Source organism: Sceloporus occidentalis, unplaced genomic scaffold (assembly GCF_023333645.1).
Source record: "Sceloporus occidentalis isolate IW3139 unplaced genomic scaffold, rSceOcc1.0.p SCAF_198, whole genome shotgun sequence".
In the NCBI taxonomy this organism is placed as follows: Eukaryota; Metazoa; Chordata; class Lepidosauria; order Squamata; family Phrynosomatidae; genus Sceloporus; species Sceloporus occidentalis.
Window position 1 is genome coordinate 976,280 of NW_028317178.1, and position 18,963 is coordinate 995,242.

General features: G+C 51.7%; 2 protein-coding genes across 2 annotated transcripts; one reads left to right on the forward strand and one right to left on the reverse strand.

The window, feature by feature from the left end:
- Positions 1-826: 826 nt before the first annotated feature.
- LOC149278202 (small ribosomal subunit protein eS24-like) lies at positions 827-4,627 on the reverse strand. The gene is made up of 5 exons (XM_089502233.1): positions 4,469-4,627; positions 3,386-3,451; positions 3,051-3,260; positions 2,678-2,788; positions 827-862 (listed from the first exon to the last, which is right to left on the reverse strand). Exons 1-5 carry the CDS (start codon positions 4,625-4,627, stop codon positions 854-856), a joined length of 555 nt encoding a protein of 184 aa, XP_089358359.1. The 3' UTR covers positions 827-853.
- An 841-nt stretch (positions 4,628-5,468) lies between these two features.
- LOC149278203 (DNA-directed RNA polymerase III subunit RPC1-like) lies at positions 5,469-18,963 on the forward strand. The gene is made up of 31 exons (XM_089502206.1): positions 5,469-5,509; positions 6,179-6,314; positions 6,458-6,595; positions 7,367-7,538; positions 7,639-7,793; positions 7,940-8,179; positions 8,282-8,444; positions 8,675-8,811; positions 9,071-9,174; positions 9,534-9,675; positions 9,885-10,025; positions 10,222-10,291; positions 10,429-10,556; positions 10,642-10,780; positions 11,140-11,304; positions 11,554-11,726; positions 11,834-11,945; positions 12,638-12,756; positions 13,057-13,194; positions 13,423-13,593; positions 13,867-13,980; positions 16,451-16,537; positions 16,656-16,738; positions 16,876-17,046; positions 17,195-17,288; positions 17,454-17,546; positions 17,646-17,810; positions 17,899-18,063; positions 18,169-18,300; positions 18,572-18,704; positions 18,812-18,963. Exons 1-31 carry the CDS (start codon positions 5,469-5,471, stop codon positions 18,961-18,963), a joined length of 4,173 nt encoding a protein of 1,390 aa, XP_089358332.1.

Below are 18,963 nucleotides of genomic sequence, written 5' to 3' on the forward strand. Positions count from 1 at the left end.
CCCAAGCATCCCTCGGCTACCCTTCACTACCCGGCACACTGAACCCTCGGCACCACCCTGTGCCATCCGTGTCAAAACGCGGGAATTCCTCCAACTCGCTTGGTTGAAACAAACAAACCTTGGGCGTTTCTTCCCGATCTGGATTAAACACGGCCTACTGCCCCTCCCCACCAAATCATGAGCCCGAACGCGGCTGACCGCCCCAACTACCCTTCTGCTACGGCATTGAACAGGACCTCAAACCACCACCACCGCTCCTCTAAGTGTAAGCAGAGGCCACCGCTGGAAAAATGCTCCTCCCCTCGTCCAGGTAGCGGACTCTAGTGCATAGACTTGGTGCAGACGCTGCTTTATATCCAGCATTGTGGGTATGGACGGTGGTTAACTTTGACCTCACCGGCATAGCCGCCAATTGTTTTTCTTCTCACCGCTCAGTCGCGTTACCGACCACCCCGCTGGATTATCTACCTCCTCGCACACAGAGGCCTAGCCTTATTTGTTGGAAATTAACGAGCCTGGACCCTTGTTGCGATTGATCACACATCTTCATCAAATAGCTGACGCGGGTACTCAGCTGCAGGACCTTCCATGGTGCCCATTCCCACCACACTTTACTCCGAGGCATTCCACCTCCGGCCAAGTACTAAAACCCCAGAGGACTTTTTAAAGCTCGAAGCAGACGGGGCAGTTTCCAGTCCATGCCCCACGGTAACGTTTACCAGGAACCCCCCCCGTAACGAAAGACGAGACACCTTAACAATAACGACCCGAGGACGAGCTTCGGTGTTTTACAGTTTTTTTTTTATTACAAGCTCCAAGATGAAAGCACAGTCTTCCCTCATCCGGGGATCCGTTACTCTTTCTGCGGGAGAAAGAAATAGACTGTTAGAGGAGGGACGTCACCTCGGAGCGGCCGGCGCAGAGTGCATCGCAGGCAGCGGATTCTTTGTGCAGGTAAACGCGGCCCAAGCAGCGGCTGCTGGTGAGGAACGCGGCAGAAGCGATCTGATTGGTTGAAGCGTAACGATTTGCTTGCGTGACAAACGCACGGCGGCAGCGGATAACGAAGCCATGCCGCTAGAGCTCTACACACCAGCTGTAACGGCAGCCTGAGCATCGGACAGAAACTGCTACGTTTCAGCTCGTTTTGGGTGAAAAAGCATAATCATGTGCATGCGAGCATGCGGCAGATCTTTAACACACGTGTGTATATATATATATATATACCTGTGACAACATCCCTCAAGCTCACTGAGAAAGTGGCGGGGAAACAAGAGAGAGAGAGAGAGTTAGGTTACAACCAGGAGGTCATCATCTTTATAAAACGTATAAGTGGCGCCGCAGAGAGATTACTGGAAAGCCTCGGGGTCAGCGATCGTGTAGAAGGCGCCCGAGACCCCTAAATCTTGGGATCCGGCGCACCGAGCGCGAGGCTTTGCAGTAACCCACAGTACTAATGAACAGCGACTGGAATTCCAGCTACCGCCCCGACGTCATAATTTAAATTCTATTTTTTGAAAAAAAAGCTAAAAATCAGCCAGAATTTATCCCTGCAGAGGAGCAGACGCTGCAAGGTTTGGAAGAATTTCGGCCTAAACCGGTTGGTAGATTCTGATTCCATCACAAAATGAGGATTTTGGGGAGCATCAGGCGGGCCACGTGGTGAAGCGAGGGTCTGCTCGCTCCCGGTGGGCTGCCCGGGGGGGGGGGGATACACTCCACAGCAGCCATCGAATCCAGCCCGTGTTCATAATTGATGCAACGTAAAAATATATACAGCTGCAAAGCCTGGCCCGGGGGCCGCCAGCGTCGGCCGTAACACCAACGTCTCACCACAACACAAGGAAAGCGATGAGCGCAGAGGAAAATACAGGACGGGAGAGCGCTGGTCTCATCAGCATAGAAGGGGGGTTTATTCACTAAGCCTGGTGTTTGCAAGCGAAGAAGGGTGTGATCTCCGCAAGGAGTACACAGCGCTGAAACAGATTAGTGAATAAACCAAAATAAATAAAAACCTCCAGAAGCACAAACATTAAAAATTAAAGTGAGGATCTAAGGTTTTGCTCAATTTAGAGCTTTTTCTTTGGGGGGGGGGGGTGAAATGTGAAAGCCAGCCATTCGTACCAACGAGCGGACGCTCCGCTTGGCAACACGCAGCAGGGACAATAAAGCTAAAAAGAAAGTCTACACATAGGTGAGGAGGGGTCCGAGCCCCCCGCTTGTGCCGACACACATGCATGGAGCCGGGAGTGCAAGGTGTGGGCGGCGGTCACACTCATGCCACAGTACCTGCGCGACACGTCACTTCTGGCGAAGGGATCCAAGAAAGTGTGAAACAGAAAAGCAGAGATTACAGACCACACAATTCCTACGAACCCACGATAAAACACGTGATGCCGAGGGGTGGGCTCTCCGCCAGAACCCCCCCCACACCCAATAGGTCGGAGGGGTGCAGGGAGAGTCTAAGTCCCCATAGAAAGGGAGCGCGCACTCGTTTTATTATTCCTATCACTACAGGCTATCCCACCAAGCTAACGCTAGCCCAGAAACAGCGTTACCTTCTGGAGCGGCGACATTGTGCGAGAGCGGGAGTAAGACAGACACGGTTATCCCGGTAAGACACGGCGACACGTTATGAGAACACGCGACGCGCTAACCCGGCGCTCGGACGCCTTACCTTCTTGCCGGCGCCCACGCTGGCCTTGGCCGTGCCCCGGACTTTCTTCATTCTGTTCTTGCGCTCTTTGCGCTGTTTCCTGGATGTCTTTTTCTTCTCGTAGAGGCCGTGCTGGAAGAGACAGCGGGCAGAGACGGTAAAAAAATGGATCCAGGAGCGGCAAACGCCACCCGGTAGCCGCCCTCTCTAAGCACTACTACTATAACAACTTAAAGAAAAGCCACTCTGGGGCCAATCGCGTATACCAGACATGCCGTATTCCGATACAATATTAGATCCTCCATCCCTAAGAGTCCTAGCACTTATATTATGCTCAGGGCCTCCCATTCGCTTCCATGTTCTTACCCCCCCCCCCCCCCGATTGGCTACTTACTCTGGCGAGTCTGTGCTTGGGCTCGTTCTTCTTGGCGTAGTCTAAGGAGTCGTAGATCATGCCGAAGCCCGTGGTTTTGCCGCCGCCGAAGTGAGTCCTGAAACCGAACACAAAGATGACGTCCGGGGTGGTCTTGTACATCTTTGCCAGCTTCTCCCTGATTTCGGTCTTGGGGACGGTGGCTTTTCCAGGGTGAAGGACATCAATGACCTAAAAAAAGAACCAAAAAAACCCAAAATCTTTCATTATAAAGAAATCTATATATATCTAAAATATTTAATTCATGAAAAGTTTAAATAGCTTATAAAGGAAACGGACGCGCGGAGGCGACTTACCATCTGCTTCCGCTGCAGGAGCCGGTTGGTCATGAACTTCCTGGTTCTGACGGTCACCGTGTCGTTCTGCGAAGACAAAGCAGGCATCAGCACCTCAAACGTACCCCATAACGGTGCAGAATGCCCCCCCCGCTGAAAATCTGCCTGCCGAGCAATAAATGGCCCATCTGAGACACCGTACTGACAGTATTAGATTAGGTTATAGGGTACCAAACTCGCCCCGCGACTACAAAGCCACGGCTTTGGGCAACCTGACCCTACAGACCCCAAAGAAGAGGGGGGTTACAGGGTACTTTTTTTGAGAGCCCTATTAACCCTATAGGGGAAGACAAGTCCTGACATGCCCCATCTAACCAGAACCCGCAGCTCCAGGTACACAGGGGAGACGCTATCGGTCTGTGGATGGACGTTAGCTTGACGGACAATAAAGTTGGACAGTTTGAATCCAGCCCCGGGAACGCACACAGCACCGGGTTACGGTCCGGAAAACTTGGGCTTTCCCATACATTCGTGTAACAGAATGCATTTTTCCTCCCCAGTAACACACCGCACAGCTATATACTCTGCCTTATATGGGGGGCTTCATGTGACCCCATATAATTTCATACCTGCCCCTCACATACAGATATTGCCCCCTGCATAATAGGTAATTACCCTGGGCCTCCAAAACCTGTCCCTTAGCACCAAAAACATTAAGCCAGCAGCACACAAAGGGTTACTAGCGCCCCTAAAAGGTTACTTTAACTCCTGCCTAACCCACCAACAGCCCCCCATTACGTGGCCACATGGGGGGGGGGGCAAATTGCATAGAACTTTAATGAGACAGGGCAGGAGAGTATGCGGGGTAAACAGTGAGGGAGGCCGGACAGAGCCCCACTGCCAGCTTCGGGCTTCAGCCACTGCTAGGCCTCGCCAGACTCGAGCTGAATTCACGGGACTCTAACACCGACAGCTCACAAATACCCCAGCCATCTGCCCCCCTCAGGCACTCGGGGTATGTTGGCGGAACCCTCAGCACCCTGCGGGGCGGGATGGCGCGGATAACGAGCGGATTAAACACGAAAATCAGGCTGCGGGACTCACCATCTTGGCGGCTGTCTCTCTCAGGGACGAAGGAAAGGAAGAGCGAGCCTCAAACAGCCAATCATATCGCGGGGAGCTGGAAGGGGGCGGAACTAACGCGGCCAACCAGAAAGAGCGGAGAGTCACGTCAATCAACCGTAGAGACCCCGCCCACTGCATGTAGTGTGCGCTGTAAGTGTCAATCGCAAAAAAACCCAAAACAAATAATAATATAAATAATAAAAAATATATATACCGTATAAATATAAAATTCCGAAAAAATGTATTTAAATATTTAAAAATAAATTAACACAACAAATATAAAACTATATTATTATACATTTAATAAAAATAGATCTTTTTTCTTAAATCACGCACCGCTACGAAGAAAATCTTACAATAGAATGAGAACTGAAAACGTGTCATTGAGCTGTATGAAAATTCTGAAGCGGACCAGCCTCCCAGCAGAGGTGGTAGAGGGTAATACAATGAGGGTATTAAACATGCATGGGATAGACATACAGCTCCTGAATCTAAGGTTTGAGCAGGATAGACGAGGGCCGGATGGGGCCGGCAGGTTGAGGGCCTGTGTAGCTCATCGGTCCATCAGAATTGATGCTATTAACTCTTTCATTAGTAAATGAGACATTCGAAACTTCACCCCCTTGAATATCCAAACCTTTTTTTTGGCTTTTTTCCCCCATATTTTTTCAGGGAATTCCTAATTTTCACATGATTAATGTGATGCCTAGGTGGAACAGCCGCTTTAACACCTATGGACCGCACGTGTGTCTGCAGTTTGCCATCCTGCCGCCAGGTGTCGCTGAGACGTCCTCTGCCGCTCTATGATCCTCTCGGCTAATACTGTCTAGGCAGCGCGCGGTACTTTATGGTGGCTTGGAGGTCATCCCGGAAGTGATTTGAGCAGCATGGACAGCTGAGCGCTGCTGTTTTCGCAGTGGGACGGAAGCTCACGTGTCAGGGCTGCTCGCCGGGGAGGCGATAGCTGCGGGACGGCAAGATGAAGGAGCAATTCAGGGAGACGGATGTGGCTAAGAAGATGTGAGTGAGAGTTAGACGGGTGGCAGCCATTGGCAGGGGGGAGAGCAGGACTGCTGACAGCGCCCCTGTGCTCACTGTGTCTGTCCGGGGGGGGGACAGGTCAGGGTTAGGCCAGTGCCAGGGTAGTGGATAAGTGGAGCAGCCTCCCAGCTGATGTGGTAGAGGGTAATACAGTGAGGGGTGAAACATGCATGGGATAGGCATATGCCTCCTGAATCTTAGACCATCGACTGATTAAGGAGAGATGAGCAGAATAGACGGGCCGAACGGGGGCCGATCTGCTGGCAGAGGCTATATTTCATATACAGATGTGGTACGCGGAGTGGTGCGAAGGCAATGATGGGCAGTTCCCAACTATTCCAATCTATTGAAGGGCAATAAGGCACCCGGTCCTCCCATGTAAACTAAGAGGGGGCAGCCGACGGGACATTGGAATCCATGGATGTTCTTACCCCTCCCCTGCGTTACAGAATATGTTGTAACAGGGGTGTCCAACCTCAGAAGGACTACATCTCCCATAATGCTCCTTCAGCTTAGTGGCTGGCAGCGGCGTATGGGAGATGTAGTTCTGCAGCAGCTGGAGGGCCGCAGGCTGGACACCCTTGTGTTATAAGATCATGTGGACGTTGCGATTGGCTAAACGCTTTCCTCTTCGCCTCGATCCAACAGAAGCCACATCTGCTTCGGGGTGAAGTCTGCAGAGCAGATCCGCCAACAAGCCCACATCCAGGTGGTGAGCAAGAACCTCTATGCCCAGGACAATAACCACTCGCCCCTCTCGTTTGGAGTCCTCGATCACCGCATGGTAAGCAGAGCTGTAGTGAAGAGTTGTTGGAAGGTGGTACAGCCTCCCAGCGGAAGTGGTAGAGGCTAATAGAGTGAGGCTGATCCCAGGTCCGCGCTCATTGGCGTTAATCTGATCTCGTTTCACTGTCTTCCGCGTTCAAGGGGACGAGCGAGAAGGACCGGCCGTGTCTGACGTGCGGGAAGAACCTGGCGGATTGCCTTGGGCATTATGGGTACTTGGATCTGGAGCTGCCCTGCTTCCATGTGGGGTACTTCAAGGCCGTTATCGGCATCTTACAGGTGAGGTCCTCGTGCCGGGGGGGTCAGGAAGGTCCTCAAGTGCTGGATAGGAACCGACCAGCGGGGGAGATGTTCCTGGAGTCTAGAATTAACGGCTGGTTGGGGGCGATGCTCTTGGAGCCTAGAACTAAGGGCCGGTGGCGGGGGCCGATGCTCTTGGAGCCTAGAACTAAGGGCCGGTGGCGGGGGGGGCGATGCTCTTGTAGCCTAGAATTAAGGGCCGTTGGCGGGGGCGATGCTCTTGGAGCCTAGAATTAAGGGCCGGTGGCGGGGGCGATGCTCTTGGAGCCTAGAATTAAGGGCCGTTGGCGGGGGCGATGCTCTTGGAGCCTAGAATTAAGGGCCGGTGGCGGGGGCGATGCTCTTGGAGCCTAGAATTAAGGGCCGTTGGCGGGGGCGATGCTCTTGGAGCCTAGAATTAAGGGCGGGGGGGGCGATGCTCTTGGAGCCTAGAACTAAGGGCCGTTGGCGGGGGCGATGCTCTTGGAGCCTAGAATTAAGGGCGGGGGGCGATGCTCTTGGAGCCTAGAACTAAGGGCCGGTGGCGAGGTGGCGATGCTCTTGGAGCCTAGAATTAAGGGCCGGTGGCGGGGGGCGATGCTCTTGGAGCCTAGAATTAAGGGGCGGGGGGGGCGATGCTCTTGGAGCCTAGAATTAAGGGCCGGTGGGGGCGGCGGTGCTCCTGGGTCCCAGTACAGGGAGGCCTCCTGAAGGTTGAAGTTCCTCATGAGATGGCATCGCTCTAATGGCTCTGCCTCTGCCGCTCCTCAGATGATCTGTAAGACCTGCTCCCGTATCATGCTGACCCCGGAGGAGAAGAAGCTCTTCCTCGATCAGTTGAAGAGACCGGGCCTCGCCTACCTTCAGAAAAGGGGCCTGAAGAAGAAAATATCAGAAAAGTGTCGCAAAAAGTCCATGTGTCTGCACTGCGGGGCCTTCAACGGTGAGAGCGCGTCTGCGGTGTGAGAGAGAGGACACGTTTCTGTCATCCGCGAACGGCTTATTAAGTGCGCTGCTGCTTCTGCGGTCTTCTCGCCCCCCAGGTCAGGTGAAGAAGTGCGGCTTACTGAAGATCATCCACGAGAAGTACAAGGCTACCAAGAAGGTGGCGGACCCCGTGGTGACGCACTTCCTGCAGTCCTTCGAAACGGCCATCGAGCACAACAAGGAGGTGGAGGCTCTTCTTGCACGGGCGCAGGTGAGCAAAGGAGGCCTGCAGGAGCAGGCCTGGGTCATCAGGCCTGTTGGGTGCCGAGCATCATGGGAATTGTAGTCCCACAACATATGGAGAGCCAGGCTTTGGTTTCTCGCTGCCGTCACTCATGTTTGTCGTCGTTCACGCAGGAGAACCTCAACCCGCTGGTAGTGCTCAACATCTTGAGACGGATCCCTGCTGAGGACGTTCCGCTGCTGCTCATGAACCCGGAGGCGGCCAAGCCGTGTGACCTGATCCTGACCCGGCTGTTGGTTCCCCCGCTCTGTATCCGCCCGTCGGTTGTGAGTGAGCTCAAATCCGGCACCAATGAAGACGACCTCACCATGAAGCTGACCGAGATCATTTTCTTGAATGATGTCATCAAGAAGGTGGGTCCTCGCGGCCTCCAAGCTAGAGCATGGGTAGTAGTTGAGGCGTGTCAGAGCCTTCCGGTCAGTGACTGAGGCGCCCCGCGTCTTTTCTCTCTGCAGCACAGGATAACGGGAGCCAAGACTCAGATGATAATGGAGGACTGGGACTTCCTGCAGCTGCAGTGCGCTCTGTACATAAACAGCGAGCTCTCCGGCATCCCCATGAACATGGCGCCCAAGAAGTGGACCCGCGGGTTTGTCCAGAGGTTAAAGGGGAAGCAAGGTGAGCTGGAAGGACTCTGAGAGCCCCCATCTTGCCCCCGCCCCCCTGAGTCACGGCGTATAAATCTCCCCCTCCTATATCTGTGATAATAGCGTTCCGGAGGGGCCTGCGCGGCTGGAAGCAATCTCTAGCGCTAGAGACTCGCGCGGGGAGAGAACAGGAAGTGGGGTACAACTTCCTGCTTGGGCTGACCCAATAAAACGAAACCACTCTAATAATCTCTTCCTCAGGCCGCTTCAGAGGAAACCTCTCGGGGAAGAGAGTGGATTTCTCCGGCCGGACGGTGATCTCTCCGGATCCCAATCTCCGCATCGACGAGGTCGCCGTCCCGGTCCACGTGGCTAAAATTCTGACCTTTCCAGAAAAGGTGAGGAGGACATTATTATTATTATTATTATTATTATTATTTTTATTTTTTTTTATTTATATTTTGAATAAATTCACTTTTTAACACTAAAAATAAGTAATATGGTTGCTGCGGGAAATGTGTGGGATTTACGTGGATTGTGGGTTGGGCACCACTTAGCTCCTCCCCCTTGCTAGACTCGTCGGCTTGCCGTTGGTTCTGCCGGGGGGGGTCTCCCCTCTCTGCCTGATGCGCGGCCCCTGTTCCCTTTTACGGACAGGTCAACAAAGCAAACATCGCCTTCATGAGGAAGCTGGTGCAGAGCGGGCCGGACGTCCATCCCGGGGCCAACTTCATCCAGCAGCGGCACACGCAGATGAAAAGGTTAAAAAAACACAACTGCAGATTTTAGTTATTGGTGTTTTTTTTTAATACATTTTAAACTAATTATTTATTTATTTTGCTTTTTTTCCTCCCCTTTTATTGCATTTTAATATATATTCCTTTATTAATGTACTTTTTTGATATATACAATCTTTTCCACCTTCCTCTTTTGCTTTTTAATAGTTTATTAAAAGAAAATTGTGATTTCTATATTTTTTTGCTTCCCCCCCCCCTTTTTTTTTTTGCATATTAATTGAAATTCCTTCATTATAATTTTAATAAAACTGTACTCCATTTTTTTATTTTTTTTTTTTATGGTTTTAATATCGTCGTCTTGTGTTAATCCCCTCCCAACCCAGGTTTCTGAAGTACGGCAACCGCGAGAAGATCGCCCAGGAGCTGAGGTTCGGAGACACCGTGGAGAGGCACATGATCGACGGGGACATCGTCCTCTTCAACCGGCAGCCGTCCCTGCACAAGCTCAGCATCATGGCCCATATCGTAAGGGGCGTCGGTCACGGCCAGTGGGGTGGGGGGGGATGGAAGACCACCCCAATTATACTAAAAACGTATAAACCGCTCTGTGTCCGCAGCCGGCCCAATCGGATTTAAGCATTATAGCGTATTTCCACCATTCCGCTCGCTGCTGTCGCTCTTACACCGTGACTTCATTGCCGTGTTCAACGTTTTGTTGTTTTTCCTCCCCGCAGGCCCGGGTCAAACCCCACCGAACATTCCGCTTCAACGAATGCGTCTGCACGCCGTACAACGCTGACTTTGACGGGGATGAGATGAACCTCCATCTGCCCCAGACCGAGGAGGCGAAGGCCGAAGCCTATGTGCTTATGGGGGTGAGTAATGGATCGTAGCACAGAAGCCCCCCCCCCCCCCGAGGAATTATTTGCCCCGTCTGACGCGCCTATGAGGTTACGTTAAAATAATATATATGCTAGAAGGATGGGGCTTTTTCCTCCCCTGTGTAGTAGCCGGCGGCCATTAAGATCGCTGGCTATTGGGTATAAAACAAAAAAATTCTGTGCCTTTCAGACAAAAGCTAACCTGGTGACTCCGCGTAACGGGGAGCCTCTCATTGCCGCCATCCAGGACTTTCTCACAGGTCAGTGTTGGCTTCCGCTGGGCGGCTGTTCCACGTATTCCGTCTCCGCCTCTGACCTCGTGTTCGATTCCGGACTCTCGCTGTAACGTTTCTCTCCCATCCCCCCCCTCTCTCTTCTATATTTTTCCTGCCGCTAGCCGCCTACCTCCTGACCCTCAAAGATACGTTTTTCGACCGCGCCAAGACGTGCCAGATCATCGCTTCCATCCTGGTGGGGAAAGACGAGAAGATCAAGGTTCGCCTCCCTCCTCCGGTCATCCTCAGGGTAAGCGGCCCTTAAACGTCTCACTTGACTCTCACTTGACTCTTGGGGCGTTCTTGGACCTGATTGTTGACTCCTAAACTCTCAGCCGGTGACGCTTTGGACGGGGAAGCAGATCTTCAGCCTCATCCTTCACCCCAGCGTTGACAGCCCGGTCCGAGCCAACTTACGTACAAAGGGCAAGCAGTACTGCGGCAAAGGAGAAGACCTCTGTCGCAACGACTCCTGTGAGTGCGCTTTTCCTGGTGTCTCGAGGGAGTTTCTCTTACAGGGAGACCTCTGAGGTCTTGATGTCCCATCTGTCGCCTACTTGGCCATGTCGGGTTTTAATTGTAAAAGTAGCAGAGGTGGCCTTTGGCTTTGTGAAACTATACCGAGAACGACCCACCACCACGTTGATGAGGTGGTCCTGAGTCAATGCTACGTATGAGGCCCCCCCCCTCTCGGTGGCCCCGTTGGGAGGCCCCCCCCCTCTCGGTGGCCCCGTTGGGAGGCCCCCCCCCCTCTCGGTGGCCCCGTTGGGAGGCCCGGGTCGATGTCCTCCGCCGGGGGCCGTGTCTTACGTCTGACTTCCTTCTCTCCTTAGACGTGACCATTCAGAACAGCGAGCTGATGTCCGGCAGCATGGACAAGGGAACCCTGGGCTCCGGCTCCAAGAATAACATCTTCTACATCCTCCTCCGAGACTGGGGACAGATGGAAGCGGCCGATGCCATGTCGCGCCTGGCCAGGCTGGCCCCTGTCTACCTGTGTAAGTGCCAATCAGCTGCTGTCTCTTCCCCATTGGCTAGAAGCTGATAGGCTGGTGTCCTATCCTAATAGATTGATGGAACCTTAGTGTATCTAAGACTGTTCCATGTGGACTGATGATGGGGGGGGGCAATGCTTTGTCACCCTTTAACCCTTAAGGCTTATCGTTGCAAAGCTGAGAGTTTAGGTTGGCGATGGTGGTTGGCGTCTGTTCCGTTCACCGATATGTTTGTCTGTCGTCCGCACCCAGCCAACCGCGGCTTCTCCATCGGCATTGGGGACGTCACCCCAGGGCAGGGACTGCTGAAGGCCAAGCAGGACCTCTTGGACGCCGGCTACAAGAAATGCGACGAGTACATTGAGGCTCTGAACACGGGCAAGCTGCAGCAACAGCCTGGGTGCACGGCGGAGGAGACCCTGGAGGTAGGTGGCTCCGGAAGGAGTGGTGGCTTCGCTTGGTGGCTTCCGTAAGGCTCCTATAGTAACCGTCCTTGGTGGTTTGTCTTCTGCCTTTCCTCCTCCTCCTCCAGGCTCTGATCCTGCGCGAGTTGTCAGTGATCAGAGACCACGCGGGTAGCGCCTGTTTGAGGGAACTGGACAAGAGTAACAGCCCGCTCATCATGGCGCTCTGCGGCTCCAAAGGTAACGTTCTCGGGGGTCCGTGCTGTGCGAATAGGCCAATACGCGCTGGTCATAGGGACAGGTCTGTGAATGTGGGACGGAGGGTGAGAAGTTCCTGTCATCAGAAAACCACTCTAGAGGCATTGTTGTTGTTAATTTTTTCTGGATTGGTTGTTACTTTTTTCTCCCCTGTATATTTGAAAAATACTTAAGTGTGCCTTGGGTGGTAAAAAAAAACCCCAAAACTTAAATTATATATAAAATATAGGGAATATCGGAAAATTTCTGCAATTCAGTTTTTTTTTTTTTTTTTTTTTTTACATAATATTTTAGTATATTTAATTGCATCAAATTATATTGTGTTATTGGGTGCCTTTTTTTAATTAGTTAACCCTGTCTGGGAAATGTGAAAATGTGAAGTCTCCATGCGCAAATATCACGACGTCTAACGTTCTAGGCGTAGCGTCGGCAAACACGGTATCTGTGTGGGAATCTCTCCTGGGGTGGGGGAAGAAGCACCGCGAGTCTAAACACCTCCTCGAACCCCGGGTTTGGCGGAGTCCATTAAATGTCTCGCTTCTATCCAAGTTGTTGTAAATTGTTCCGATTGTAAGCTCTTTGAGCCGGCCGCTCGTGCCCCTTTTTGAATCTGTTGGCCCGTACCGTGTCTTGGTTTCTGGATGTCTTACGGCTCCTTGGCGTCTCTTCTGCAGGGTCTTTCATTAACATCTCCCAGATGATCGCCTGCGTGGGTCAGCAGGCCATCAGCGGCTTCCGTGTCCCCGACGGCTTCGAGAACCGATCCCTCCCGCATTTTGAGAAGCACTCAAAGGTAACAATGGACTCCTAATAGCCCGTGGAGATGTCACATGACTAAGGTTGTGACCAAGTACTAGAACTACCCTTCTGTACAGTCTCTACCTTACAAAGTCACAAAACGATATCACGATCCTTGACAATGCTTTGAAAGTCTCGTTCACATGAGGCTTTCTAATATCACGTCTGCCGAGTCGTATCATCAAGACGTTGACTTCTCGAGTCTTGGTGGAGATCGTAGCCCCTGTTCCTTACCGTGCTTTGCTCTGAAAGCTCTAATTGTGACTCCTTCTCTTCATTCATCTCTATATTTCAGCTCCCGGCAGCCAAAGGGTTTGTGGCCAACAGTTTCTACTCGGGTCTCACTCCCACAGAGTTCTTCTTCCACACCATGGCTGGTCGAGAAGGTCTGGTGGACACTGCTGTGAAGACAGCAGAAACGGGATATATGCAGGTGAGACGGACCGACCGTCTTTTTTTTTCTTTTCTTCTTTTGTGTAGGCTGTTGTATACGTTCAAAAACCTCTTTAGGGGGGGTGAGTACATGTGATATTATCGAGAGGCCAATCATAGAGGTTTCTGCGACCTCTGGATAGAAGCCAACCATCACGGGTTTGGAGCCATCACAGCATTAAATGTTCTTGATCCACGGCTGAATAACCGTTAATCTTTGTTTACTTAGAGGCGTCTGGTGAAGTCCCTGGAGGACCTTTGCTCCCAGTATGACCTCACCGTCCGGAGCTCCACCGGAGACGTCATCCAGTTCATCTATGGCGGAGACGGGCTGGACCCGGCGGCCATGGAAGGGAAGGACGAGCCCTTGGAGTTTAAACGCGTCCTCGACAATGTGAAAGTGAGTTAAGCGATCGGAGACTCGTACAAAATGCTTCTTCCGCACCACGGCTGGTGGTCGAGAAGGTCTTGGTGGGTTTTGGAGGCCATGGTTATTTTTTGGTCAAGTCTTGCGCGGTTAAGGTTCTGCCAAGATTACGATGGATCTAGGGTCTTCTAACAGAACAGCAAAATTAAAAATGTAGCCGAAGCCGGAGGTTACCACGGTGGCCTGGTGTTGGGTTTCATGCCGTTGCTCCGCCCCAGGCGTTAATTTTTCCGTCTCTTTCCGTAGGCGGTGTACCCCTGCCCCGGTGAGCCGGCTCTAAGTAACAACGAGGTGGTGCTGACCGCCGAGTCCATCATGAAGAAGCCGGAGTTCCTCTGCTGTCAGGATGCCTATCTGCAGGTAATGTTGGGTTCCGCGGCCGACCCGGAAGCTTAGTGTCTTGGTGTCCCTGAGTAAGGCTTGTCTAAGATTGACCCGGGGAAGGAACTTCTACTGATCCGAGCTGCCATGACACTAGCTTGTGAGGGGGGATCTTGAGCCAAGGGAGTTGTGCTTCTGTCCCCCAAGCGGTCATCACGCCAGGAGTTGCTTTCTCCTTGGGTGGTGGTAAATGTTCCCGTCAGCCTTCAGAGTTGGGTGGTGGCAGCCGACGGCTTTCTGATGTGCTACCCTTTTATAATTGGCTCTTCTCTCTTCCTTGCTGCAAGTCGCTCACTGACACTGGGTACAGGCACTTCTACGAGGTAACGGCATTGTATGTCACCCTTCGCATCCGTGTGCTCTGCTTACATGCGTGTCGCTTAACAAGGCGTGTGTGTTCACCAAAGCAGGAACTGGAAGCGGCGCTTTCCGTCTCCCTGACTTCACCATGCGTAACGAAGGGCCGCCCCGACGCGTTTCTCCTGGAGGAAGCGCTGAGCCGGCCCTGCGTAATGCGTACTCAAATCAGTGAGAACGTTCCTACAGGAGAAACGCGTTGGCCGACCCTTCGTGATGCCCATTACGCTAATCGGATTAAAAAGGTACTCCTTATTGAAGGCCACGGGGCTCTTTGGTGGCAATTCTTGATATTTTTTTGCCCCGTAATTTGCCCTTAAAGGGGAGACCCTGGTGTTAAACCCGGTGAGGGAATGGTAGGGAAGAATGTGACGCTTGGCTTCAGCACATTGAGTCTGCGCGCCCGCAGGCCGCCATTATGTATGGTCATGTGACTTTTGGCCGAAGCCACCGTATGCCGTCTGCTTTACGGCGGGAATCGGAGTCCTAAATGCCTCTTCTCTCCAAGAACCCGCTCATGGGAGGCCAACTGTTTGCAAGGAGATTTAATGCATAAAAAATGTAAACATGACTGCCAACGCGTTTCGTCTCCTTGCCTCCAGGGGGGGTCCGTCTCGTTCAGTCGGCAGCGTGTCTGATGTCTGCTTTCTCCCGCTCGCTTTTCCCTGCGTTGTTTCTGGATTTGTGACCACGTGTGTGCTTTCGTTAACCCCTTAAGGACCGGGCTCGTTTTTCCTTTTTGTACCCTGTGGGGCCGAGGCTGTTTTAATACTTTTGCGGCGCTCGTGTTCAGCTGTAATTTTCTCCTCACCCATTTAGTGAACCCACACACGTTATATATATATATATATTGTCTTTTTCAGGACAAGATGGGCTTTCATTAAAAATTATGACTTTTATTTGAAAAATCTTTTACTCGCCTAAAAAAGCAAGTAAAAAAAACTCGCTAAATAGATTCTACTACTTGTCCTGAGTTTAGAAATACCCAATGTTTTTCTGTTTTTTTGCTGTTTTTTGTAAGTTATAGGGCAATAAGTACAAGCAGCGTTTTATGATTTCCAAACCTTTTTTTAACAAATCTGGTCAGTCTGCCTCCATCTCCTCTTTGGAACAACTTTGAAGCCGGTTAACTCAATTTAACCCATTCAAACCATATATTTTTGAAAACTAGACACCCCAAATTGTACTTTAGTTATAGATATACAGGTTCTGGTATATGTCACTGTCAAATAACCCCCTAATGTGTGTTCAGGAACATCTCCTGAGGACAGCGATACCCCACATGCATGGGTTTGTCGGGTTGTCTGAGATTTAAAATGCCACATTTGGGAAGTGCACTTTTTTTCTCCATTTTGGTCAGTCTGTACCTATGCCCTAACTTTGAGCCCGGCCGCTCCAATTTACCCCATCAGCCATTTTTTTTTTTTTTTTTATATTAGACACCCCTTGGGTATTGGAAGTGCTTTTATTTTAACTCTTTCTATGTTGAGATTTTTGAGAAATTTTAGCACTTGCTCAAAATAATAAACTTTTTTATTTTTTTTTTTATATATATGTTTTTTTTTTTACACATTTTGCTGGTACTGGATGGTTCCTCTGGTGACATCACTGGAGCGGTCACAGTCCATCCAGAGGTAAGTGTTTGGCGTCCCTGAATGCCTCCTGATCGAGGCATTCCAGCGACACCATTTAAGTTTAGGAGGTGATCGTTGACGCCCCGGGGAGGGGCCAGACATGGCCCCCGATGCCGATCTCGGCGTTACTGAATGCCTCGACACCGAGGCATTACAGCAACGCCGTTTAAGCGAAGAAAGTGATCGTTGATCACTTTCTAAGCTTATTTAATTTAGTGACGGTTCAGGACCGTCAGAGGTCGTTAAGTGACCGTTTTTCCGTGACGATCCTGAACCGGCAAAGGTCGCAAAGGGGTTAAATGTCTGCCTGCTCTCTGTGAAACGCGCCGGGGGTCGGAGCGCAAGCTAAAATATATATGTAATGTTCATGGGGTAAATGCGTTGTCTTCCTGAGTCGTGGTCTCGGGTCTTGCCCCCGGACGGCCCGGCGTTACTGATCCGCCTCTGCTTATCTCCAGGAAATAAAAACCTTTGTGAAGAGCGTGTCTGAATGTATTAAGAAGACCCGCGATAAATATGGAATCAATGACAACGGCACAACCGAGGTACCCCCGCCGCCCTGCGATGGCATAGTCTGTGTTGGCGTAGTCTTTTTATATAAGAGGCACAATTGGCTCTTGTTGCGTTTATACAGAACTTCTCCCTTTGCCCCTTTTGCTGTAGCCGCGGGTCTTGTACCAGCTGGATAGGATCACCCCGACCCAGCTCGAGAAGTTCTTGGAGACCTGCCGGGATAAGTATATGAGGTATGTGTGGATCCCCGCGAAACGCGTCGGGGGTGGCAGCTTTGCTTTCCCTCGTTCTACGGACGAGTCGAGTCCACGTCTGGTAACGTTTGCCGAGTTTGTAGTCTTCGTTCCATACAATCCTTCTTCGTCGTCAGGGCGCAGATGGAGCCAGGCTCGGCGGTGGGCGCCCTCTGCGCTCAAAGTATAGGCGAACCCGGCACGCAGATGACCCTGAAAACGTTTCACTTTGCCGGTGTGGCTTCCATGAACATCACCTTAGGAGTGCCTCGCATCAAGGAGATCATCAACGCCTCTAAAAACATCAGGTATGTGGATGGTGTGGCGGTCAAAAAGCAGACCGTATAGGATGGCTTCTCCTTGGGCGCTGGTCACCCGTGAAGTAGGTGGTCATACTGAGCAGAAGGTCCTCACCGCCCATCAGATCTTTAGTCTCCGTGTTGATATTTTCCGCAGCACGCCCATCATAACGGCCCAAATGGACGTCGACGACGACTCTGACTTTGCTCGTCTGGTTAAAGGCCGGATCGAGAAGACCTTGTTGGGAGAGGTGAGGTTCTACCTTCTATGGTTGACTTCCATCGCTGCCAAACACTCTATCCAGACACCGTCTTACGATGGAGTCTTTGCACGTCTTGGCACAGATTTGAGCCGCCTGGAACTTTTTGGTCATTAGACTGTCCAGTCTAGCGTTGTAAATGTTCTTTTGCTTTAGATATCGGAGTACATAGAAGAAGTCTTTCTTCCCGATGACTGCTTTCTCATGGTCAAGCTGTCCCTGGAGCGGATTCGATTATTGAGGCTGGAAGTAAGGCGTTCGTCCCACGTAAATAATTAAAATATATTTCCCAACTCCGTGAAAGTGATGGCGCTGAAGTATGTGTTCTGCCCCCCCCCCCATCTGCAGGTGAACGCAGAGACCGTGCGCTACTCCATCTGCATGTCCAAGCTGCGCGTGAAGTCGGGGGACATCGCTGTGCACGGGGAAGCTGTACTGTGCGTCACCCCGCGAGAGAACAACAAAAGTTCCATGTATTACGTCTTGCAGTCCTTGAAACAGGAACTTCCGAAGGTGGGTCTGACTTCCGCCAACCAGAGTTCTACCGCTTCTGCTTGGAGGTAGTCCCGCTTATCTACTCCCCTCTCGGGCCTTCGTTCAGGTGGTTGTGCAGGGGATCCCAGAGGTGTCGCGCGCCGTCATACACATCGACGAGCAGAGCGGGAAGGAGAAGTACAAGCTGCTGGTGGAAGGTGACAACCTGCGCGCCGTCATGGCCACACATGGGGTCAAAGGTTCTCATACTACGTCCAACAATACCTACGAGGTAACAAAGGTCCAGTGGGTCTTCTCAGCTCCAGCCACGCGTATTAGATCTTTCTATAAGAGGTTTGAGACCTGTCGTGTTTGATGTCTGATCTCCTTTCTCAAGGTCGAGAAGACTTTGGGTATCGAAGCCGCCCGCTCCACCATTATCAACGAAATCCAGTACACCATGGTGAACCACGGAATGAGCATTGACCGGCGCCACGTCATGCTGCTGGGTGACTTGATGACCTACAAGGTGAGGGTGGTGGCCAGACCGGGGCAGCTTCCTTGCCTCCGGCGATGGGTGGTTGGGCGAGTCCACTCTTTTGGTCGTTTAGACCGTTGGCCTCCGCCGGGCTCTCGATAGTTAATACAGGAAGGCGTCTGATGGCTGTAGAAAAATGTTGTTAATATTGGGTAGCTTTAGACGCGTCCTATACCTGGGTTGAGGCCCCGGCCAGTCTTGGATCCTGTTCCCCGTTGGCATCGCTCCCGGCGGCATTAACAGCCTTCTGTCCTTCCTGCAGGGGGAAGTGCTGGGCATCACCCGCTTCGGCCTGGCCAAGATGAAGGAGAGCGTCCTGATGTTGGCCTCCTTCGAGAAGACGGCCGATCATCTTTTCGACGCGGCCTATTTCGGGCAGAAGGATTCCGTGTGCGGTGAGTGAGATTCCACCCCCCCCCCCCACACCCTTACCCTTTCATTCTCTAATACGGTGAGAAATGTTTTCGGTGGTCCTTTAAACTCGTTCTCTCTCTGCGCACAGGGGTCTCCGAGTGCATCATAATGGGCATCCCTATGAACATTGGAACCGGCCTGTTCAAGCTCCTCCACAAAGCGGACAAAGACCCCAATCCTCCCATGAGACCTCTTATTTTTGACAGTAAGGATTTTCACATCCCAGTCATCGGCACGTAG

Bases quoted from the DNA above. Each gene is read 5' to 3' on its own strand.
- LOC149278202 (XM_089502233.1), bottom strand. From the start codon at position 4,627: ATGCAGTGGGCGGGGTCTCTACGGTTGATTGACGTGACTCTCCGCTCT. The intron at 3,452-4,468 runs GTGAGTCCCGCA...TTGTCTTCGCAG, and splicing joins GAGAGACAGCCGCCAAGATG to AACGACACGGTGACCGTCAG. The intron at 2,789-3,050 runs GTAAGTAGCCAA...TGTCTCTTCCAG, and splicing joins CCAAGCACAGACTCGCCAGA to CACGGCCTCTACGAGAAGAA.
- LOC149278203 (XM_089502206.1), top strand. From the start codon at position 5,469: ATGAAGGAGCAATTCAGGGAGACGGATGTGGCTAAGAAGAT. The intron at 16,739-16,875 runs GTATGTGTGGAT...CTTCGTCGTCAG, and splicing joins TGCCGGGATAAGTATATGAG to GGCGCAGATGGAGCCAGGCT. The intron at 17,047-17,194 runs GTATGTGGATGG...TATTTTCCGCAG, and splicing joins AACGCCTCTAAAAACATCAG to CACGCCCATCATAACGGCCC.